The sequence below is a fragment of the Eublepharis macularius genome, chromosome 12, assembly GCF_028583425.1.
Source record: "Eublepharis macularius isolate TG4126 chromosome 12, MPM_Emac_v1.0, whole genome shotgun sequence".
Taxonomy (NCBI): Eukaryota; Metazoa; Chordata; class Lepidosauria; order Squamata; family Eublepharidae; genus Eublepharis; species Eublepharis macularius.
The window spans coordinates 66,639,945-66,657,618 of record NC_072801.1 but is presented as its reverse complement, the minus strand read 5'-3'; the positions used below and the strand labels follow the sequence as shown (position 1 = coordinate 66,657,618).

Here is a 17,674-nt window from a genome sequence, read left to right as displayed (position 1 = left end):
CAGTTCTGGTGAGCATATGGTCTGGGGTGCTGCCACGCCTGAGCTCTCTGCCCTAGCCCAGCCAACCAGGGATTGAGGAACAGGAGCCGCTGGCCTGGCTCAGCCCAGTGGGAACCACTGTCGATGTAGGAAGGCTGCCAAACTGCCTCTGTTCGAATGATTCAACTTGCACAGTTGATCTTAAGGATGTCAGTTTTTGTCAAGGAAAAATCTCATCTTGGCTGTCATCATTATCACCCATGAAACCATTATATATTGAATCAGAACACTGCCCCATCTAAGTCAATATTTATTTATTTATTATTTATTTTATTGATGTCTTTTATAGTCCGCCTTTCTCACTGAGACTGAGGTGGATTACATAGTGTGAGCTTAGTACAATCAGTAGCAAGGACATTTCCATACAGCGTCAAGGATATTTCCATAAACAATGTCATAGGATAAATAAATACCAGTTTACAAAGACACAGCATTAGCAAGGATCCAATATGGAGTTGAAGAATTGCTGAAACAGAACACAATCAGTTCTAGGACTGCCATTAGACAACATGAAGCACAGTTAGTATATAGAAGTACATATTTATAGTAACAGATAATATGTAAGGCAACATACTGAGGAAATCTATGGTTCCTAACTCATTAGCGAAGCATCTGAGATCCCCTCCCTATAATATTGTCTACTCAAAGTGGCTCTCTAGGGTCTCAGGTGGAGGTCTTTCATATCACCTATTTATTTTTTCAAATGTATACCCCACTTTCCCTACAAATGGGCTCAGGGCAGCTAACAACATATATTATACAATTAAAACATACATATCTAAAAAAACATAAAAACAATATAAACAAACTGGCACCATGATTAATTCAGGCTATAATAAATATCTAAAAAAACCCATGTATGTTGCTGTGGCAGAGCCCAGGGCAGCCGCCTGCGTAGCATGGGATGTGGCAAACAGGAAGGGGATGATTCGTTGGCTCTCAACCAAAGGCCTGGCAGAACATCTCCATTTTGTAAGCCCTGCAGAGCTTTAACAAGTCCCACAGGGTCTGTATCTCAAACAGCAGTGTGTTCCACCAGACCAGAGCCAGGGCTGAAAAGGCCCAAGCCCTGATCAAGGTCCTGTGGGCTGAGGACCACCAGGAGCTGCTTATCCACAGAGCGCAAGGCCCTGCGGGGGACATAGTGGTAGTTCAGAGTAAAGTAGCATAGTTTAGAGGTATACTGCCTCTGAACCTGGAGGTTCCATCCAGCTCCTGTGACTAATGCCCTTTGATAGACTCCATGAATTTGCCTGATCCTCTTTTACAACCAAAACAATGCCGGCTACTCTACTTATGAGTAATTAACTCATTTAGATCCCTCCTAATGTGGTGCCTGTGGCAATTGCTCATGGTGGGGCTCGCTCCCTCTGTCTCCCTTACCGTGCCTTTGCAGACAGAGACCAAGAAGAATCCACACGGCCCAGTGATGTCTCCAAAGAGTTCCCATCACTGGACCTTTTGCCTCCTGCTCCTTGTAACCACAACCTTCCTGCCGCTGATCTGTGAAGGCACGGAGTATGACGAGTTCCTGAGAAGGCACGTGGACTACCCCAAATCCGACTTTGGCAATGACAACGACTACTGCAAGGAGATGATGCACATCAGAGGCATGCTCTGTTGGCGGAGCAACACGTTCCTCCACATCAATGATTATGACCTGCAGACCCTCTGCAGTTCCAGTGGGTACCTTGTGGCAGAAATGAGAAGCAGCCCGATCCCTTTCTCAGTCACCATCTGCTCCAGGAAAGGGAGGAAAGCCCACACTTCATGCACCTACAAGGGGAAGAGCATCGTCAAGAAGATCTGGGTCACCTGTGTGAAAGGCCTCCCCATCCACCTCAACAAATATGGGTAGCCTAGAGGCAATGTGGCAGAACGTGGTGGATCACAGCACTCTCTTTTGGCCTGTTGCCGTTCCCCCACGGTCTCTCTGGCACTCAGAGCTGTTTTTCATGCAGCGTGAAATACGGTGTGTTCCTTCATATATAAGGCACAGTACTTAGCACCAGTTCTGGTGCCAGATCAGTATTAAAGCAACAGGACTTCTGCACACTCCAGAACCATCCCATTCCAGTTTCCCTTCTGTTTCCCATTATACAATAAATCCATTTATTATAGTGAATGCATTGCTGTCTTTAATTCCTTGTCCTTGACCGCCCTCTGTTGTTCCTGTTGCAATATGGCAAACCTCTCTCTCTACTGCCGCATTCAAGGCCAAACTAAACAACACATGCTGTTTTTAATTTATTTTTATTTATGTCAATCCAATCAATCAGATTTATTTACCGTTAATAACCAGTACAGACTTGTACACGAATGACTTATGTCATTCATGTCACTTATAATCTGCCTTTCTCACTGAAACTTATGGTGGAATACACTGTCTGAGATTAGTACAGTCAATATCAAGGACATTTCAATAAACAATACCACAGGATGAATAAATGCGAGGTTACAAAGACATAACATTAGCAAAAAAATGATACAGAGTTGAAGAAATGCTGAAACAGAGCATAAGAAATTCTACAACTGATAGTAGACAACATAGAACTACCCAGTGGCATCATACTTAAAGCAACAGGTGGTACTTAAAGTGGCAGATAGGATATAAGGCAACGTAGCAGCGAAGTCTATGGTCCCTAACTCGTCAGTGAAGCATCTCTGTGATACTACCACCCTAAAATACAGCCCTCCTATCAGAGTAAAAAGCCCCTTTGAATTTTAAAGAGTTGAGTCCATGGGGAGACTTCTGTTCATATGGAGCAGCAAAAATGGAGAAATAAGTGCCCCCCCTTGATGTTTCTGCATGGCTCATTTTGAGGGGGAACGCACAGGAACGCAGTTCTGGCAGTTCCCCAAAGAGGTCACATGACAGCTGGCCCCACCTTTGAAGATCTGGTCTTTTCCTCTTTCTCTTTCAAGGCCTAATAACAGCACAGAGGTTTGTGTGTTGGTTTTATTTGTTTATTTATCTGTTCAATGCATTTCTACTTTTTGTTTCCTCCAAGAAGTTCAGGGCAGCATACATGGCTCTCCCCTCTCCCTTTTAATCCTCACAACAGTCTTGCGAAGTAAGTTCGGCTAAGGGAGAAGGGCTGGCCCAAGAGCATCCTATAAGCTTCATATAAGCCAGTGGGGATCTAAACCCAGGTCTCCCCAGCCCTAGACAAACATTATACCACGTAGTGTGGGGTGGTGGTGTAGAATGGGTTCAAGACTTTCTCTCTCCTTCCCCCAATCTCCTCGACCCTTTAAAATTGCTGAGAAGGGAATCCACCTCTTGTGTCCCTAATAGTAACAATGTAGGGCCAAGCTTGAAGTGACGAATGACACTTGAACGACAAGTGAACAGGCTCACATGGATTCCTCCCTGTTCACTTGCGCTCCACTTGCACTCCACTTGATCATGTAGTGAACAGGGAGGAATCCATGTGAGCCTGTTCACTTGTCGTTCAAGTGTCATTCGTCACTTCTAGCTTGGCCCGTAGATGTTTCAGGGAAACTCTTTAAGAAAAGCATGAGATCAATGGGACATTCAGAACTTTTCACACATTTAATACAAAACGGAGGAGAGGGCTAAAATGGGGGAGTAATTTTCAACATCAACTCCCCTGAACGTTACAAATGTAGCCAAGGACTGGCTTTGTTTGGGGCCAATTCTCAGAGAATCCGGAAGTGATGTCATTATGTAAGTGCTGGGAGTGCATGTGTGCTTTGCGCACGTATGAAAAAAAAACCCAGAAGGCACGAGGTAACTGCCAGAAACTCCCTTCCTGCCAGGAGGGTATAGGGACAAGGCAACCGTAAGGCCAGGCCTTGTCTTGGGGTAGCCTTTGGTGGATCCACTTAGAGTAGGCTACGGAAGTAGGTGGTTGTAAAGCTACATAGGCCAAAGCCATATAGGGCTTTACAGGACAATACCTGTACTTTGAACTGAGCCCAGAAGCAATTCTGGAGCCAGTATATATTGCCCAGAGGCAGCGTCTCTTTTGCTCTAAGGGACATGGAGCCAATTAACACACCAATGGTAAAGGAAAATAGATTTTATTAAGTAGACTATGTAGTCTATAGGAGGAAAACATCTACAGAAGAATCAGTGCAAGAAATAATATGTTTACTCCAGGTGTCAGGAACCCCTCAAGAATGACAATGGGCAGACCAGTCAGACCAGGCTAACTGCATGGCTCTGTTCCCTGGTTTCAGTCTCCTCTGCAGCCCGTATTCAAGTGCCTGGCTTTCTTTTTGGATGGTTGGTTGGGACCTTCCAGAGACAGCAGCAGCTTCCAATGCAAAAAGCAGCAGGTAGGTTGGGAAGCTGGTGGCCAATTTTGAGACTCCTAGCATCATTTTCTGAGAAGGTGTGCATGCCACAGTGGTGGTGGAGAGTGCTAATAATAATAGCATACTTTGTCAACCGCTCTGAGTGGGTGTTAAGTTGTCCTGGAGGGCAGTATATAAATTGAATGTTGTTGTTGTTGTTATTATGGCACCCCCTGGCAGGGTTTTCATGGCAAGAGACTTACAGAGGTGGTTTGCCATTGCCTGGCTCTACAACCCTGGTCTTCATTGGAGGTCTCCCATCTAATTACTAATCAAGGCTGACCCTGCTTAGCTTCTGAGATTTGATGAGATCAGGCTCACCTGAGCTATCCAGGTCAGGGCATATCAGAGATGGATGGGCAAAGGAATATATCTTTGTATTTTAGATAACCTACATGTATTCCAATGGACAATAAAAATGATAAAGCCTAATATGCAGAGAATTACATGAGCACACATATATAAAATATTTTTACTGTACAAAAAAAAAGGAAATTATTGCAAAAAATGGTAGAAAATAGAAAAATGAGAAAGTTTCCTGGGCTCTAGTCATGGGATTGGTTAGATTTAAAGCAAATTCCTCTAGTGGCAAATTTTGGTCTCTTTCCTAGTTTTCCTTATGAGTTGCTCTCTGGTGTTCAGATCAGGTCTCAGAATAATGATGTAGCATTTGGGGAGGAAGATACAACCCAACAAGCCAGCACTGGAGGCCAAGATGGAGAAGATCTCCACGGCCACCATGTATTTCCCTTTGGTGCTAAGATATGTTGGGACAAAGGACACCCAAACAGTGCAGAAGAGCAGCATGCTGAAGGTGATCAGCTTGGCTTCATTGAAACTGTCAGGTAACCTTCTTGCTAGGAAAGCCACAGTGAAACTGATGGTGGCCAGAAAGCCCATGTAGCCCAGGACTAGGTAGAACATGATCTCTGAGCCTTCGTTGCATTTCACTGTGATCTGACCCACCTGGGAATGCATGTCCAGCTCTGGGAAAGGGGGTGAAATTGCCAACCACGCAACACAGATGCCTGTTTGAATGAAAGAACCAACAATAATAACTGACAGTGCCAGCCTCTTCCCAACCCATTTCCTCATCCTGTTTCCTGGTTTGGTGGCCATGAAAGCCACAACCACAGTGATGGTTTTGCCCAGCACAGAAGAAACTGAGACGGAGAAGGTGATGCTAAAGAGAGTTTGGCGAAGAAGGCAGGTCACCTTCCCAGGTTTGCCAATGAACAGGAAGCAGCAGAGAATGCCGAGCAGCAGAGAGGCCAGGAGGGTGCAGGTGATGCTCCGGTTGTTGGCTTTGACGATGGGAGTGGCCCAGTGCAGAAGGAAACTCCCCATCACCATCATTGTCATCACAGAAAGGAAAAGGGCAAAGGAAGCCAGAAGTGCTCCCAGGGGTTCAGTGTAGGATAAGTAGGTGATCACTTTGCCGATGCACCGAATCTGTTTCTTGTTTGGATACTGATCTTCTGGGCACTTTTCACACAGATCTGCATCTAAAATTTATAAACCAAGTGTCAATCTGCACCATATATAAAATATTCTTTAAAATTTACTGGAATCTGTTAAAAGTGCCAACAATTATATAGAATTATGTCCAACAACAAGGAAAGATGATATATCAACACTGAAAAAAAAATTCATACAATTGATTTTCTATGAGCAGGAATTTTGTATTATAATCTTTGATCCATACAGATGATTCCCATGGAACAGATGTATAAATTTTCAGATGCCATCTGTTTTATTTGTTCTCATTGCCTTTTGTTTGATTTTGTCCCACAGCGCAACCCATTACTTCCACATCACACCAGGAATTACCCACCAGGAAGTATCCCCCTGTGTGACTCCCCCACTGCCGCCCATCCCCTGGTTAGCCCCCGAGAGACCTGGTAACCATATCCCTGAGGCCTATGGATAATTTTACTCCCAGAATCCTTTTCAATGGTTGTGCCTCAAAAGTTACCAGATCTGGCCTGATGGGTTTGAACTAAAAAACCAGAGACGATTGCACTTGGAATTCCTTTCTCTAGTGTGTTTAGATTAGAGTCTTTTAAGATATGTATTGAATATATTTCCCTTGTGAAATTTCTTAATCCCTTTTGCCATGGGATAAGTCTGTGATAACCCCTTTATCAGTGTGATGAGATTAGTGAAGCTGACTTCATATAATAAGGGTTCGTGAAATGTAAGAGCATGCAGGTTGTATCAAATATTTTTTTACCCTGCTCCAATTACAAAACTTACAAGCTTTTCCTAAATAAATGCATAGTGGACACCTACAGAAAAAAGGCTCAGCACTGCCAGAATGGCCCAGGCTGGATCTAACCCACAGACAAAACCTTTCCTGCAGGCTAAAGACCACATGCTCTTTCACTGTCTGTACTGAAGTATTTCTGCATGTATTTGGAAACTCTACATTCTTCTTCTTACCCATGTGGACTGAAATCCTCCCTTTGGGGCACTGAACACAATAGTAGCAACAGACATCCTTCCCCTCCTTCGTAATCCTGCTTTGCCCAGGGAGGCAGCTTTCCACACACCTGGAGTAGGGGATACCCTAGTGAGAAGCACAAAGAAAAGGGGCAGATGAGGGAATGAGCCATTCGCTCCTGAAACCTGCCATTTGGGAGAATAGCTGTTATACCTGATGATGGTCAATCCCTCCAGGAGCATGTTGTGGTTGATGGAACAGGTGACTCAGCATGGACCCTGGGAGGTGCTGCATGTCTCTCTGAGTATATGTGTAACTCTCTTGATAGGAAGCTGCTTCTCTTTGTCTAAGGCAGAAATGCCTCCTGACTCCTCCTCTTCTATGTGTCCCTTGGGAGATTTCTTTTTCTTGCTTCATGGCCTTACAAAGGGAAGCATGTATTTCTCAGAGCTTCTTCCATGAAGGCCTCATCCACAGACCCGCTTGCAGTCTTGCTGCCAGACTATCTGGCCATGGCATTTATAGGGAAAGTGACTCTTTAGACTGAGGGCCAAGCTACAAGTGACGAATGACGCTTGAATGGCAAGTGGATCAAGTGGAGCGCAAGTGGAGGGCAAGTGAACAGGGAGAAATACACTTGCCGTTCAAGTGTCATTTGTCACTTGTAGTTTGGCCCTAAGATTCTTTCTTTTTACTCCAAGATATTGCCATGAATGGAATCTACCCCAATGAACTGTTCTGCCTTTTCTACAATTTGATTGCCTGATAGGGATCTCATTTCCCTGGTGCAGGCAGAGGATCCCTTGCTTTCACATTCCACCCCCCGCCGCCATCACTCACCTGACCAGTAGGGGAGAAGGGTGCAGGACGGGCCTCTTGGTCACACTCCCGGGAGCGGTGTGATGATATCACTCCTGGGAGCGATGTCATTGCACCGCACCCATAGTGTGCACACACTTTGCAGCGGGCCAATTTCGGCCCCAAATGGGCTGAATTGGGCAGAATAGGCCCAATTCCAGTGATGCCCAGTGACATCACTGGAAGTGCAACATGCTGGAACCACAAGAAAGGAAAGCACCAGTTCCCCAGCCTCCTGCCAGGACTGTAAGGGGACCTGGCAACTCTTTTGCCTGAGGATTAGTTACTGCATGTTGAGGAAAATGCTTCTAAGTAACTCTGCTACCAAATGAAATAGAACTATTTCTAATAGTGGTTAGTAAGAAGGAATATCTGAGGAAGGTTAATGTTCCATAGTTGTAAAGAAGGGGCATTACATCAGATATGAGAAATCTTTCTAATATAATCAAAAAGAGTCCAGTAGCACCTTTAAGACTAACCAATTTTATTGTAGCATAAGCTTTCGAGAACCACAGTTCTCTTCGTCAGATGCATGGAGGGCAGAAAGAGAAACTGGTCAGATATAGAGGAGGAGAGGGGTGGGTGGGGTAGATGCAAACATCTCCTTCTGATATGCAGATGCAAACAGCTCCTTCTGATATGCAGATGCAAACAGCTCCTTCTGATGTGGAGATCAGTTTGCTTCTGTAAAGGTTCAGAGGACTTAGCCGTGTTAGTCTGTAGTAGCAAAATCAAAAAGAGTCCAGCAGCACCTCCAAGACCAACCAATTCCACTGCAGCACAAGCCTTCGAGAACCACAACTCTCCCCGCCAGATGCATCTGACAAAGAGAACTGTGATCCCCGAAAGCTTATGCTACAATAAAATTGGTAGCATAAGAGATATAACAATCTTTTTTGAGACACACTCTGTGGAATGAGGCTCCTTGGCAGCAAGCTCTGAAGCCCAATGCTAAGAGGGAGCATCAAGGTAAGGTCTTGGCCTTTTTACTCTGTTGGCTGGCTCTCCAGGACAGCTGTGTGAAATCAGATGTTGAACTGGATGGATTGCTGGTATGATCCAGCAGGGCTCTTTGTATGCTTTTATTCAATGGTTAATGACACCTCAAGTGCAAAATTTTTGATCCCATGGGTTTAAAAGATCTGAGATGAAAAAATTAACATTACATGAAACTAAGAAACAGTGTAACTGCAGGACTTCTATAAAGTGTTATCTTGTCATTTACTCGCTTGACTTTTTGGGATTGCAAGGATCCAGACCCTTGTTGCAGTTACAGACATTAACATAACAGAAGAGAATCACCCACATCTCTGCCTGCTTTTTAAAAAGGGGGAGGGGGGGTGGAATCTTCCCTTGGTGCCTATACAGACACATGGGATTTATTGGAATGCAGGAACCCACACTGTGCTCCTGAGGAACTAATGAGAAGTGGAAGAGACAAAGGAATGAAAAAACTAACGTGATATGGTCCCGATAGGTGATTTCCAACAATATTTATGGCTTTTACCAGTAAAAAAAGGAAGCCAAACACTCATTGAAGAGCCACTCTGAAGGGGTCATGCCATCAGTGTCCTCTCTCTAAGGGCCAAAGTATAAGATCTAATTTGATCCTTGGAACTGGACAACTATTTCTTGTTCATCAGGATAGCCTCCCCCTATTTATCTTTTTTTAAAAAATAATTTTTTATTGGATGGGTCAATGTATAGTCAAATTCAAATACAAATACACTCCATTTCAATACCTCTGTATATATTTCCCCTCCCCTCCCCTCCCCCCTTTTCAATAATGACTTCCAACAGCACTCCAACCCCCCTTTGTTAATAATACCTTATTACTATATTAATATTATTCTTTTCTTACTATTAGTAAAGATCTTAGTTATATCTTATCTTACTTAATTTCTTTAAAGCCCCTCGAAAGACCATAATTTATCAAATCATCATCTATGCAAGTCAATTGTGTCTTCTCTTCCAGTGCAATCCTATGAAGACTTACACCAGTCTAAGACCATGAGCTTAGACTGGAGTAACTGCATAAGATTGTTCTGTTCATTTCTCTTTTAAACAGGGCTTTTTTCTGGGAAAAGAGGTGGTGGAACTCAGTGGGTTGCCCTCAGAGAAAATGGTCACATGGCTGGTGGCCCCGCCCCCTGATCTCCAGACAGAGCGGCGCAGAGGGCAATCGAAACTCCCCTCTGTCTGGAGATCAGGGGGTGGGGCCACCAGCCATGTGACCATTTTTAAGAGGTTCCGGAACTCCGTTCCACCACGTTCCAGCTGAAAAAAAGCCCTGCTTTTAAACTTTATTTTTATTTACTTCTTTTATGCACCATCTTTCTTCTCAGTTGGGACTCAAAGCTGCTTACATCATTTTCATCTCTGCCATTTTATTCTTAAAGCAACCCTGTGAGAGTGTGCCACTGGCCCAAGGTCACCCCGTAAGCTTTTGTGGCAGATTCTAATCCAATAATCTGGCTATTACCTTATGCTGACTCTTTGTAAAAAGACATACAACTCATACAATTGCGGTAATCTTGAAACTGATAAATGTAAATCTGTCAATACGTTTTATTCAAGTGTAACCTGATTTGGCTATTCTGGTTGTTGCGTAATTGAGAAATTAGGTGTTTGAGATTCATTGCGGAATCTAGAGATTGAAGATGACCATAAAGAGAAATCACAGGGACACAACCCTCCCTTCTTACTCTGCCATTTTGCAAGATTATTTTAATATACTGTTGTAGGAGAGAAAGAGGATACACTTTCACCTTCTCTGCTACCAGTGCCTGTGTGTATCCTCTCTCTCTCTCTCTCTCTCTCTCTCTCTCTCTGTGTGTGTGTGTGTGTGTGAGAGAGAGAGAGAGACTGACAGCCATCCATGCAGTATTCCAAAGTTGCCACCAAACACTGATATTTGTTGGACTGAGAGTGAATTCAGGCGATTCTCAGTGGACAGAGAGATGATGTACCATTTCCTCACCACTTGTACAGATAAATTAGGAGGAAGCAGCACTCAGACCGGGTCAATCTTTATTTCTTCTGGCAATGTATGACTGGAGCATTTAAGGAACCGAAGAAATATCTCACTTTGAAATTACCAAAACCTGGACAGCATTTCCCTGTTCATAAAAATTCTTTCATACCTGTTTAAACTTTTGATTCCACACAATGGAATGTTCTTTAACAATGAAATCTTTGCCTTCAGGAGCCCAGGGGTCTATTCTTCCAACTTGGATTTTCTGGAAAGATCTATTGGAGAATATGACCAGGTTCATAATATCATACCCAGTAACCAAATCTCCATTTCCATCAAAAAAGATTTCCTCCCCAGCAGTGTTGTTAAAGCAGATATTTCTCAGAAAAGAGTGAAGCTTGAGATAAAATAACAGTGATATGAGAAAGAAGAACTTGTGAGAATGATGACTATTAGATTAATCCATTCCTATGGCCTTAAGATCAACACTGGACTCCCATCTATCTGAATATTTGTCAGCCAGTCTCCCACTTGCCTTTTTCTGAACAAGATACTCGTGTATGGTGGCAACTCAGCCCCAGATCCTATAGATTATCAGGATTATTCAACATTGTTTTTTGGACTGCATGTGTAAAAGAAACTGCCCTGGTCATCAATTTTGATGACCTTTGCTATGCAGTGATTGAACCCTACTATGCAGGCTGGGATGTCCAGCAGTGGCTCCATTCTTTCTGGAAGGTGTCCCTGGGATTCTATTTTGTGTTTGTTGGCTTCCTCAGAGTTCGATCTTTGGTCTGCTATTTAACACTACATGAAACAATCATGGAAGGTCATCCAGAAAGTAGGGCTGCAATACTAACAATATATGGATGACCCTTAACTTTATCTCTCCTTTCCTTTGGACTATTAGCTGCCCTGGGAGTCTTAAGAATCAGAATGATGGCATATAAATTGGTAACATAAAATAACATAAATGGTTCCACAGATCCTTAGGGATGTTTTAGGGAGCAACCTGAATGCTCTCACTGATTTTCAACCTCAACTCACTGTCAACTCTTCCAGGGATCTAGGGAGTAGAGATGGGCACGAACTGGAAAAAACCAAACCATGCGGTTCATGGTTTGTCAAATTTCACGAACCTGCCCCTGGTTCGTGAACCAGTTTGTTTGGTTCATGAAAACAGCACATCCAGGTCAGGAAACCATCACTTCTGGGTCAGCAGAAGGTCACTTCCGGGCCAGAAGAAGGTCACTTCTGGGTCAGCAGAATGTCTGCAGGAAGTCCATCCCCTGTTGCCTAGGAAACTGATAGATTGGAACCAGGCTGTCTGCAGTCATGAACCAAAAAACGAACCAAACGAACCAGCCTAAAGTTTGTGGCGGTTCATCAGAAAAGGGGTCTGACGAACCACGGTTTGTGAACCACGAACTGTCCTAGTTCGTGCTTAATTTTGGTTCATATTTCGGTTCATGCCCATCTCTACTAGAGAGCCACTGTGGTCCCCTGACACAGATTTCCTTTGCACCCTTCCTTTGCCCCTACTATCAAAGAAATTACATGAATCACTGTTCAAATGAATAGGCTAATAATTTATTATGTGTAGAATACATTTTTTCATTTTTTCCCTCACATGTTTACCTGTCCTCCATTCCAAGGTTCTCAGAACAAAGAGTATTGCACACACCCTCACACCTTTGATCTCACAAGTGTCGTGTGATGTAGACTAAGTTGAGAGAGAGTAAAAAGGCTCAGGGGCACATCTGCCTATCTCCTTTCCTTCAAGAAAATAACAACAACATTGGATTTATATACTGTCCTTCAGGACAATTTAACAATGTAACAGCAGTTTACAAAGTATGTTATTATTATCCCCACAACAGTCACCCAGTGAGGTGGGTGGGGCTGAGAGAGCTCTGAAAGAACTGAGACTGACCCATGGTCACCCAGCTGGCTTCAAGCAGATGAGTGGGGAATCAAACCCGTTTCTCCAGATTAGAGTCCCGCTGCTCTTAACCCCTACACCAAACTAGCCAGTGAAGTTATTCCCTTATATAACTATCACCTCTGACTTTTTAAACTCCTTTTTCCTCCACTCAGTTGTCCTGAGTTGGACACATCTCCTGTTGAAATCACCGTTATGACCCTGCCAGTGGTAATCCTAATGAGTATAAATATTGCTTCATAATGCCTGTAATGTACAACCACATTTTCTGATTGTTGAATTGGGTGTCTGTCTTTTTGAATTGGTGCTTTCTTTCTGGTGGGGCTTTTTTCTTGATTCTTGCAAATCTCTCTTGGTATTTTATAGTAATCTGTGCTTGTGATGAGTGATGGCATAGGAGCCATGGCGTTGCTTTTAATGTACTTCAAAAGTTTTCTAAGATTGTTAACGATCTTGATTTATGGAAAGGTAGGGTGTAAATATTAGGGCTGTGCCCTTAAAATTTTTTCATTTTATCCCAACATTTCAGAAAAGGACATGATTATCATTTTCTTGAAAAATATTAATATTATATCCAAAATGCATGGGAAACTATGAAGGTATACCTGGCCTCTATCCATCGAAAATAGGGAAACACAAAAAATTAAAATAACCTGAAATAACCTGAGATAACCTAAATTTCATGCCAATCAACTTGAAAAATCCTGAATTTTTGGAAGTGTTCTGTTTCATTTCAAGTATTTGCAACTTGCAACAAAATAGGAAATTTGGGGCATTGTTTAGGGGTAGAATATCTTAATGCATAACCCTAATAAATATTTTAAAATAAATTTCTTTTGGAAATTAAAAAAAAGTTTCACACCTGATAATAAATACAAAATATAATGTACACAAAATAAAGAGCTTCTTACAATACCAAATATAATTCAAAACAAACCAATATATTAACAAAATGTTTCTGCTTGCAAATAAGCCTTTCAATATAACATAACAGTGGAATCCAATGATTTTTTTTAAAATAAATTGACAAATAATGATGGCCAAACTGGTTGCAGCCAGATTTAGAACTGGTTTGGCAACTAAAGTTACCAATGATACCATGGGAATTGTGACAGGGTCTGAAGATCAGAGCAGGAATTACCCTAGAAGGAGCCACTGTTTGTGAAGTGGAATGTTTCAAGGACGTCATAAATGTCATCATTTATGAAAGGTATGGATATGGATATGATATGAAGGGTATACTATAGATATGGATATGAAAGTTGGACAATGAAGAAAGCGGACAAGAAGAAAGCTGTGCTTTCCGTGGTCATATATCGAGAGGAGTTATCCATGTTAGTCTGTAGTAGCAAAATCAAAAAGATTCCAGTAGCACCTTTAAGAGTAACCAACTTTACTGTAGCATAAGCTTTTGAGAATCACAGTTCTCGCATCTGACGAAGAGAACTGTGATTCTCAAAAGCTTATGCTACAGTAAAGTTGGTTAGTCTTAAAGGTGCTACTGGACTCTTTTCGAAGAAGAAAGTTGATTCATTTGAAATGAGGTGCAGGAGGAGAGTTTTAAGGGTACCATGGATGGCCAAAATGACAAATAAGAGGAATCTAGATCAAATCAAGGCTGAATTTTCCCTAGAAGAAGAAAATGGCAAAACTGAGGCTTTCCTACTTTGGTCACTTCATGAGAAGACAAAACTCTCTGGAAAAGTTAATAATGATAGGAAAAGTTGAAGGCAGTAGGAAAAGAGGAAGACTCAAACAAGATGGCTTGACTCAATAAAAGAAGCCACTTCCTCCAGTTTTGCATTGCTGAGCAAGTCTGTTAATTACAAGACATTTTGGAGCTCTTTCATTTATAGGGTTGCCATGGGTTGGAGGTGCCTTGATGGCACATATAACACACACTTGAAGAATCAGCTGCCTACCTGTTTGCAAAACCAGGACTCAACCTGGGGAGGAACAAATTTCCTGCATGCATTTGGATTTTATCTCCAGACATCATCATGGAATCAAAGACATAATATTCTGCATTGTGGAAAATATTCTACAGAAGCCATGAAAACTGCATTTTCTCAGGCTGGAATGAATATAATATGGGGACTGAATTCAAGGTTCATCTCTTTTAGTCTATAGCTTACAAATGAAGGGCCCCAAATCCATCCAGTTGAAGTATTTGTATCCATAAGACTAACATTTTTAAAAAATTGTGTCGTTATGACTTACTTGCCATGGTTGAATGTTTGGAAAGCTTTGTCTCCTTCTATCCCCTTTTGCTTTTTGTTGACTTCTCGATGAATACAGAGCTTGGAGGGCATGCGCTACAGCATAAGCAGCATTGTAGATAGCATAGCTCTGACCAGCCATTCCCATTTCAAACACAGTTCCAGGCAGGCTCCCCAGTTTCTCCTCCCCTGTGCAGTTTGCTTTGGCTAAAGGGCATGTCGAATGTGTAGGGAAAGAGCACTGAAAAAGCAGGCACCATATACGGATGCGATAATATGTAGATTGGACAGGATTTATGGTCTCAAGAAAGTCATGAAATCCTGGCACCTCTTTTGTGTGGAGCGAGAAGGACAAAGTGCCGTTGAGGGATTTTGCTGGTAATCGACTGTTTAAAATAGCAAATGTGATGTCTGCCTGAGCGGTTGTGATCCAAACGCTCTCAAATGAACGCATATAATTATTTTCCAGATATAAGAGATATAACGGTAACCACCCCATAGATTGAATATCTCCATGGACAACAACCACATTGATTTTGTTCAACTTGAGACTAGAAGACACAATTTGCAGGCCTTTAATGTGCTGTGGTGTTGCGTTGATCCACATTGTTGCAATCATGTATGTCAAAGCAATGCAAATATTGCTCTGAAAGAGCTTTGGTTTCAGGGTTCGAAGGAATGTTTCTCCAGTGTCATTATCTGATAAGAGAAGGCCAATCCAATTCCATCCAAAATGCCTCAGTAGCTGAACAATCCCAATGTACTGATGGTTTTCGTTTGGAATCATCCGGAAGAAATGAGGGAACTGAGATTTGTCACTCAGTACTGGATCAAAGGAGCCATAACTGAGCTGGTGGGGGTGGGGGTGGGGTGAGAAAACATATTTTAAAACTCAGAACCATCCTTCCTTAATCTGAGACCAGAAATCTGCTTCTTTGTGGTCACTGGTTATCTAAGCAATATCCTAGATTTATTATATTGCTTATCAGGTGTCTCATCCTATTTAAGTGCATTGACTCACTCTGTGTAATCTGCCTTGAGTTGCAGCAAGAACAGCTGGCTATAAATAAGGCTGAAAAAATAACATTTTAATAAAACTTTATAATCTGAAATGAGATTGCAAGAAAAGCACACACATCAAATATAGTCAGAGCATCCATATTACTGATGGTGTAACCTAGTATGGGTATTGAACTCTGAATTTGAAGGAAGCACTGTTTGGAAGAGTGAGGATAAGAGAGACCTGTAGCAGCGGGGATCCAAGATAACCCATTGAACATATTAATTACTAAAAGGACCCTGAGAAGAGTCATTAACAGTGTAATCCTAAGAAGTGTTACACATGTTTAAACCCATTTAAATCAATGGGCTTAGAAAGTGTAACTCTGTTTAGGATGGCAGTGTTTGTGTTCCAGATGTTGAGGAACCCACAGGAAAAGAGTTGGAACAGGGCTTACACTAGAAATGAACCTACACAACCATTTTTGAATGTACACAGACATTCATACCTGTGGTAACTTGTAGGCAGATGACATCTTGGCCATTTCAATGGAGTTTGTGGAAGTGAGACCACCAACCATGGCCATTATTTTCCTGTTCCTTCCACAGCTGTAGTTGGGGAGAAACATCTGTCCTGTGGAGAGTAGACTCAGTGTGTTCCAACATGACTTTATTTCATGGAAATTGTTATCGTAGATCTCGAACCCCAGTGTGGTGTTTGGTAAGAGTTTGGCATTCTTGTTGATCTCATTCATGGCAAAAACAAAGGCAAGGATGTGCTGGTAGTTTTTAGTCCACATACTGCAACGAGAGGTTCATGTAGTCATCTATTCTTAGATAAAGCATCTTACAAATGCATTTAATTTGCATACACTGCCGACTGCAGAATTTGCAAATGTAATTCATATAGTGTCAAGGTGAAATCCTTGTACTGCTGCTACATTAATTAATCTAAGAAGCAGATCCTCAGGAAATGCAGGTCCCCATCAGAAGGATGCAGATAAGAAGAGAAAGCTATCAGAGCTGAATGTCTGCTTGGTTTGCAACTGTAAATGGCTTTTGCGTTTTGAGATGATCTGTCTATATAACTTTTTATCCTACCTTTGATCCAAGGAGCTCGTCTGCTGCTCATATACATTGACAACTGCAGAAATTGCAAATGTAATTCATACAGTGTCAAGATGAAATTGTTGTAGTGCTGCTACGTTATTAATCTAATGCAAGCCCCCATCTGAAGGATGCAGTTATGAAGAGAAAGCTATCAGGGCTGAATGTCTGCTTGGTTTACAACCGTGAACGACCTCTGCATTTTGAGATGATTTGCCTATACCGTTTTATCCCACCTTTGATCCAAGGAGCAAGGAGCTCATTAGCTGCTCATGTAGTTATCTCTCCAAAATGCAATCTTCAAAAGTATGCTGTGTTCAACTGAGACAGAGTGACTAGTAAAACGTTACTCGGTGAATTTCATGGTTGGGTGGGGATTTCATTCTTCCAGGTACTGTTCCAAGACTAAGTACTACTTTATATTGTCGAAGGCTTTCACAGCCAGTTAACGATAGTTGTTGTGGATTTTCCGGGCTGTATAGCTGTGGTCTTGGCATTGTAGTTCCTGACGTTTCGCCAGCAGCTGTGACTGGCATCTTCAGAGGTGCAGCACCTCTGAAGGTGTAGCACTGAGAGATCTCTGTCTTTTGGTGCTACACCTCTGAAGATGCCAGTCACAGCTGCTGGTGAAACATCAGGAACTACAATGCCAAGACCACGGCTATACAGCCCGGAAAATCCACAACAACCATAAGTACTACTTTGGCTCTTCCAGTACTTTAACACTGTTAGAAAACTTCATTGGTCAAAAACCTCACCAATTATCAGTT

General features: G+C 42.4%; 2 protein-coding genes across 2 annotated transcripts; one reads left to right on the top strand and one right to left on the bottom strand.

The window, feature by feature from the left end:
* Positions 1–1,390: 1,390 nt before the first annotated feature.
* Positions 1,391–1,897, top strand: LOC129339572 (ribonuclease-like). The gene has a single exon (XM_054994153.1). The coding sequence runs from the start codon at positions 1,391–1,393 to the stop codon at positions 1,895–1,897; it is 507 nt and encodes a 168-aa protein (XP_054850128.1).
* Positions 1,898–4,944: 3,047 nt separating this feature from the next.
* On the bottom strand, positions 4,945–7,735 carry LOC129339571 (vomeronasal type-2 receptor 26-like). Its single transcript, XM_054994152.1, has 3 exons — positions 7,646–7,735; positions 6,805–6,931; positions 4,945–5,867 (listed from the first exon to the last, which is right to left on the bottom strand). Exons 1-3 carry the CDS (start codon positions 7,733–7,735, stop codon positions 4,945–4,947), a joined length of 1,140 nt encoding a protein of 379 aa, XP_054850127.1.
* Between the last annotated feature and the right edge of the window lie 9,939 nt (positions 7,736–17,674).

Coding starts and splice junctions, on each gene's coding strand:
- LOC129339572 (XM_054994153.1), top strand. CDS start 1,391: ATGGTGGGGCTCGCTCCCTCTGTCTCCCTTACCGTGCCTTTGCAGACA.
- LOC129339571 (XM_054994152.1), bottom strand. CDS start 7,735: ATGACATCGCTCCCAGGAGTGATATCATCACACCGCTCCCGGGAGTGT. Junction 6,932..7,645: donor CCTTCTCCCCTACTGGTCAG/GTGAGTGATGGC, acceptor GCTTCTCACTAG/GGTATCCCCTACTCCAGGTG. Junction 5,868..6,804: donor GAGGATTTCAGTCCACATGG/GTAAGAAGAAGA, acceptor TATAAATTTTAG/ATGCAGATCTGTGTGAAAAG.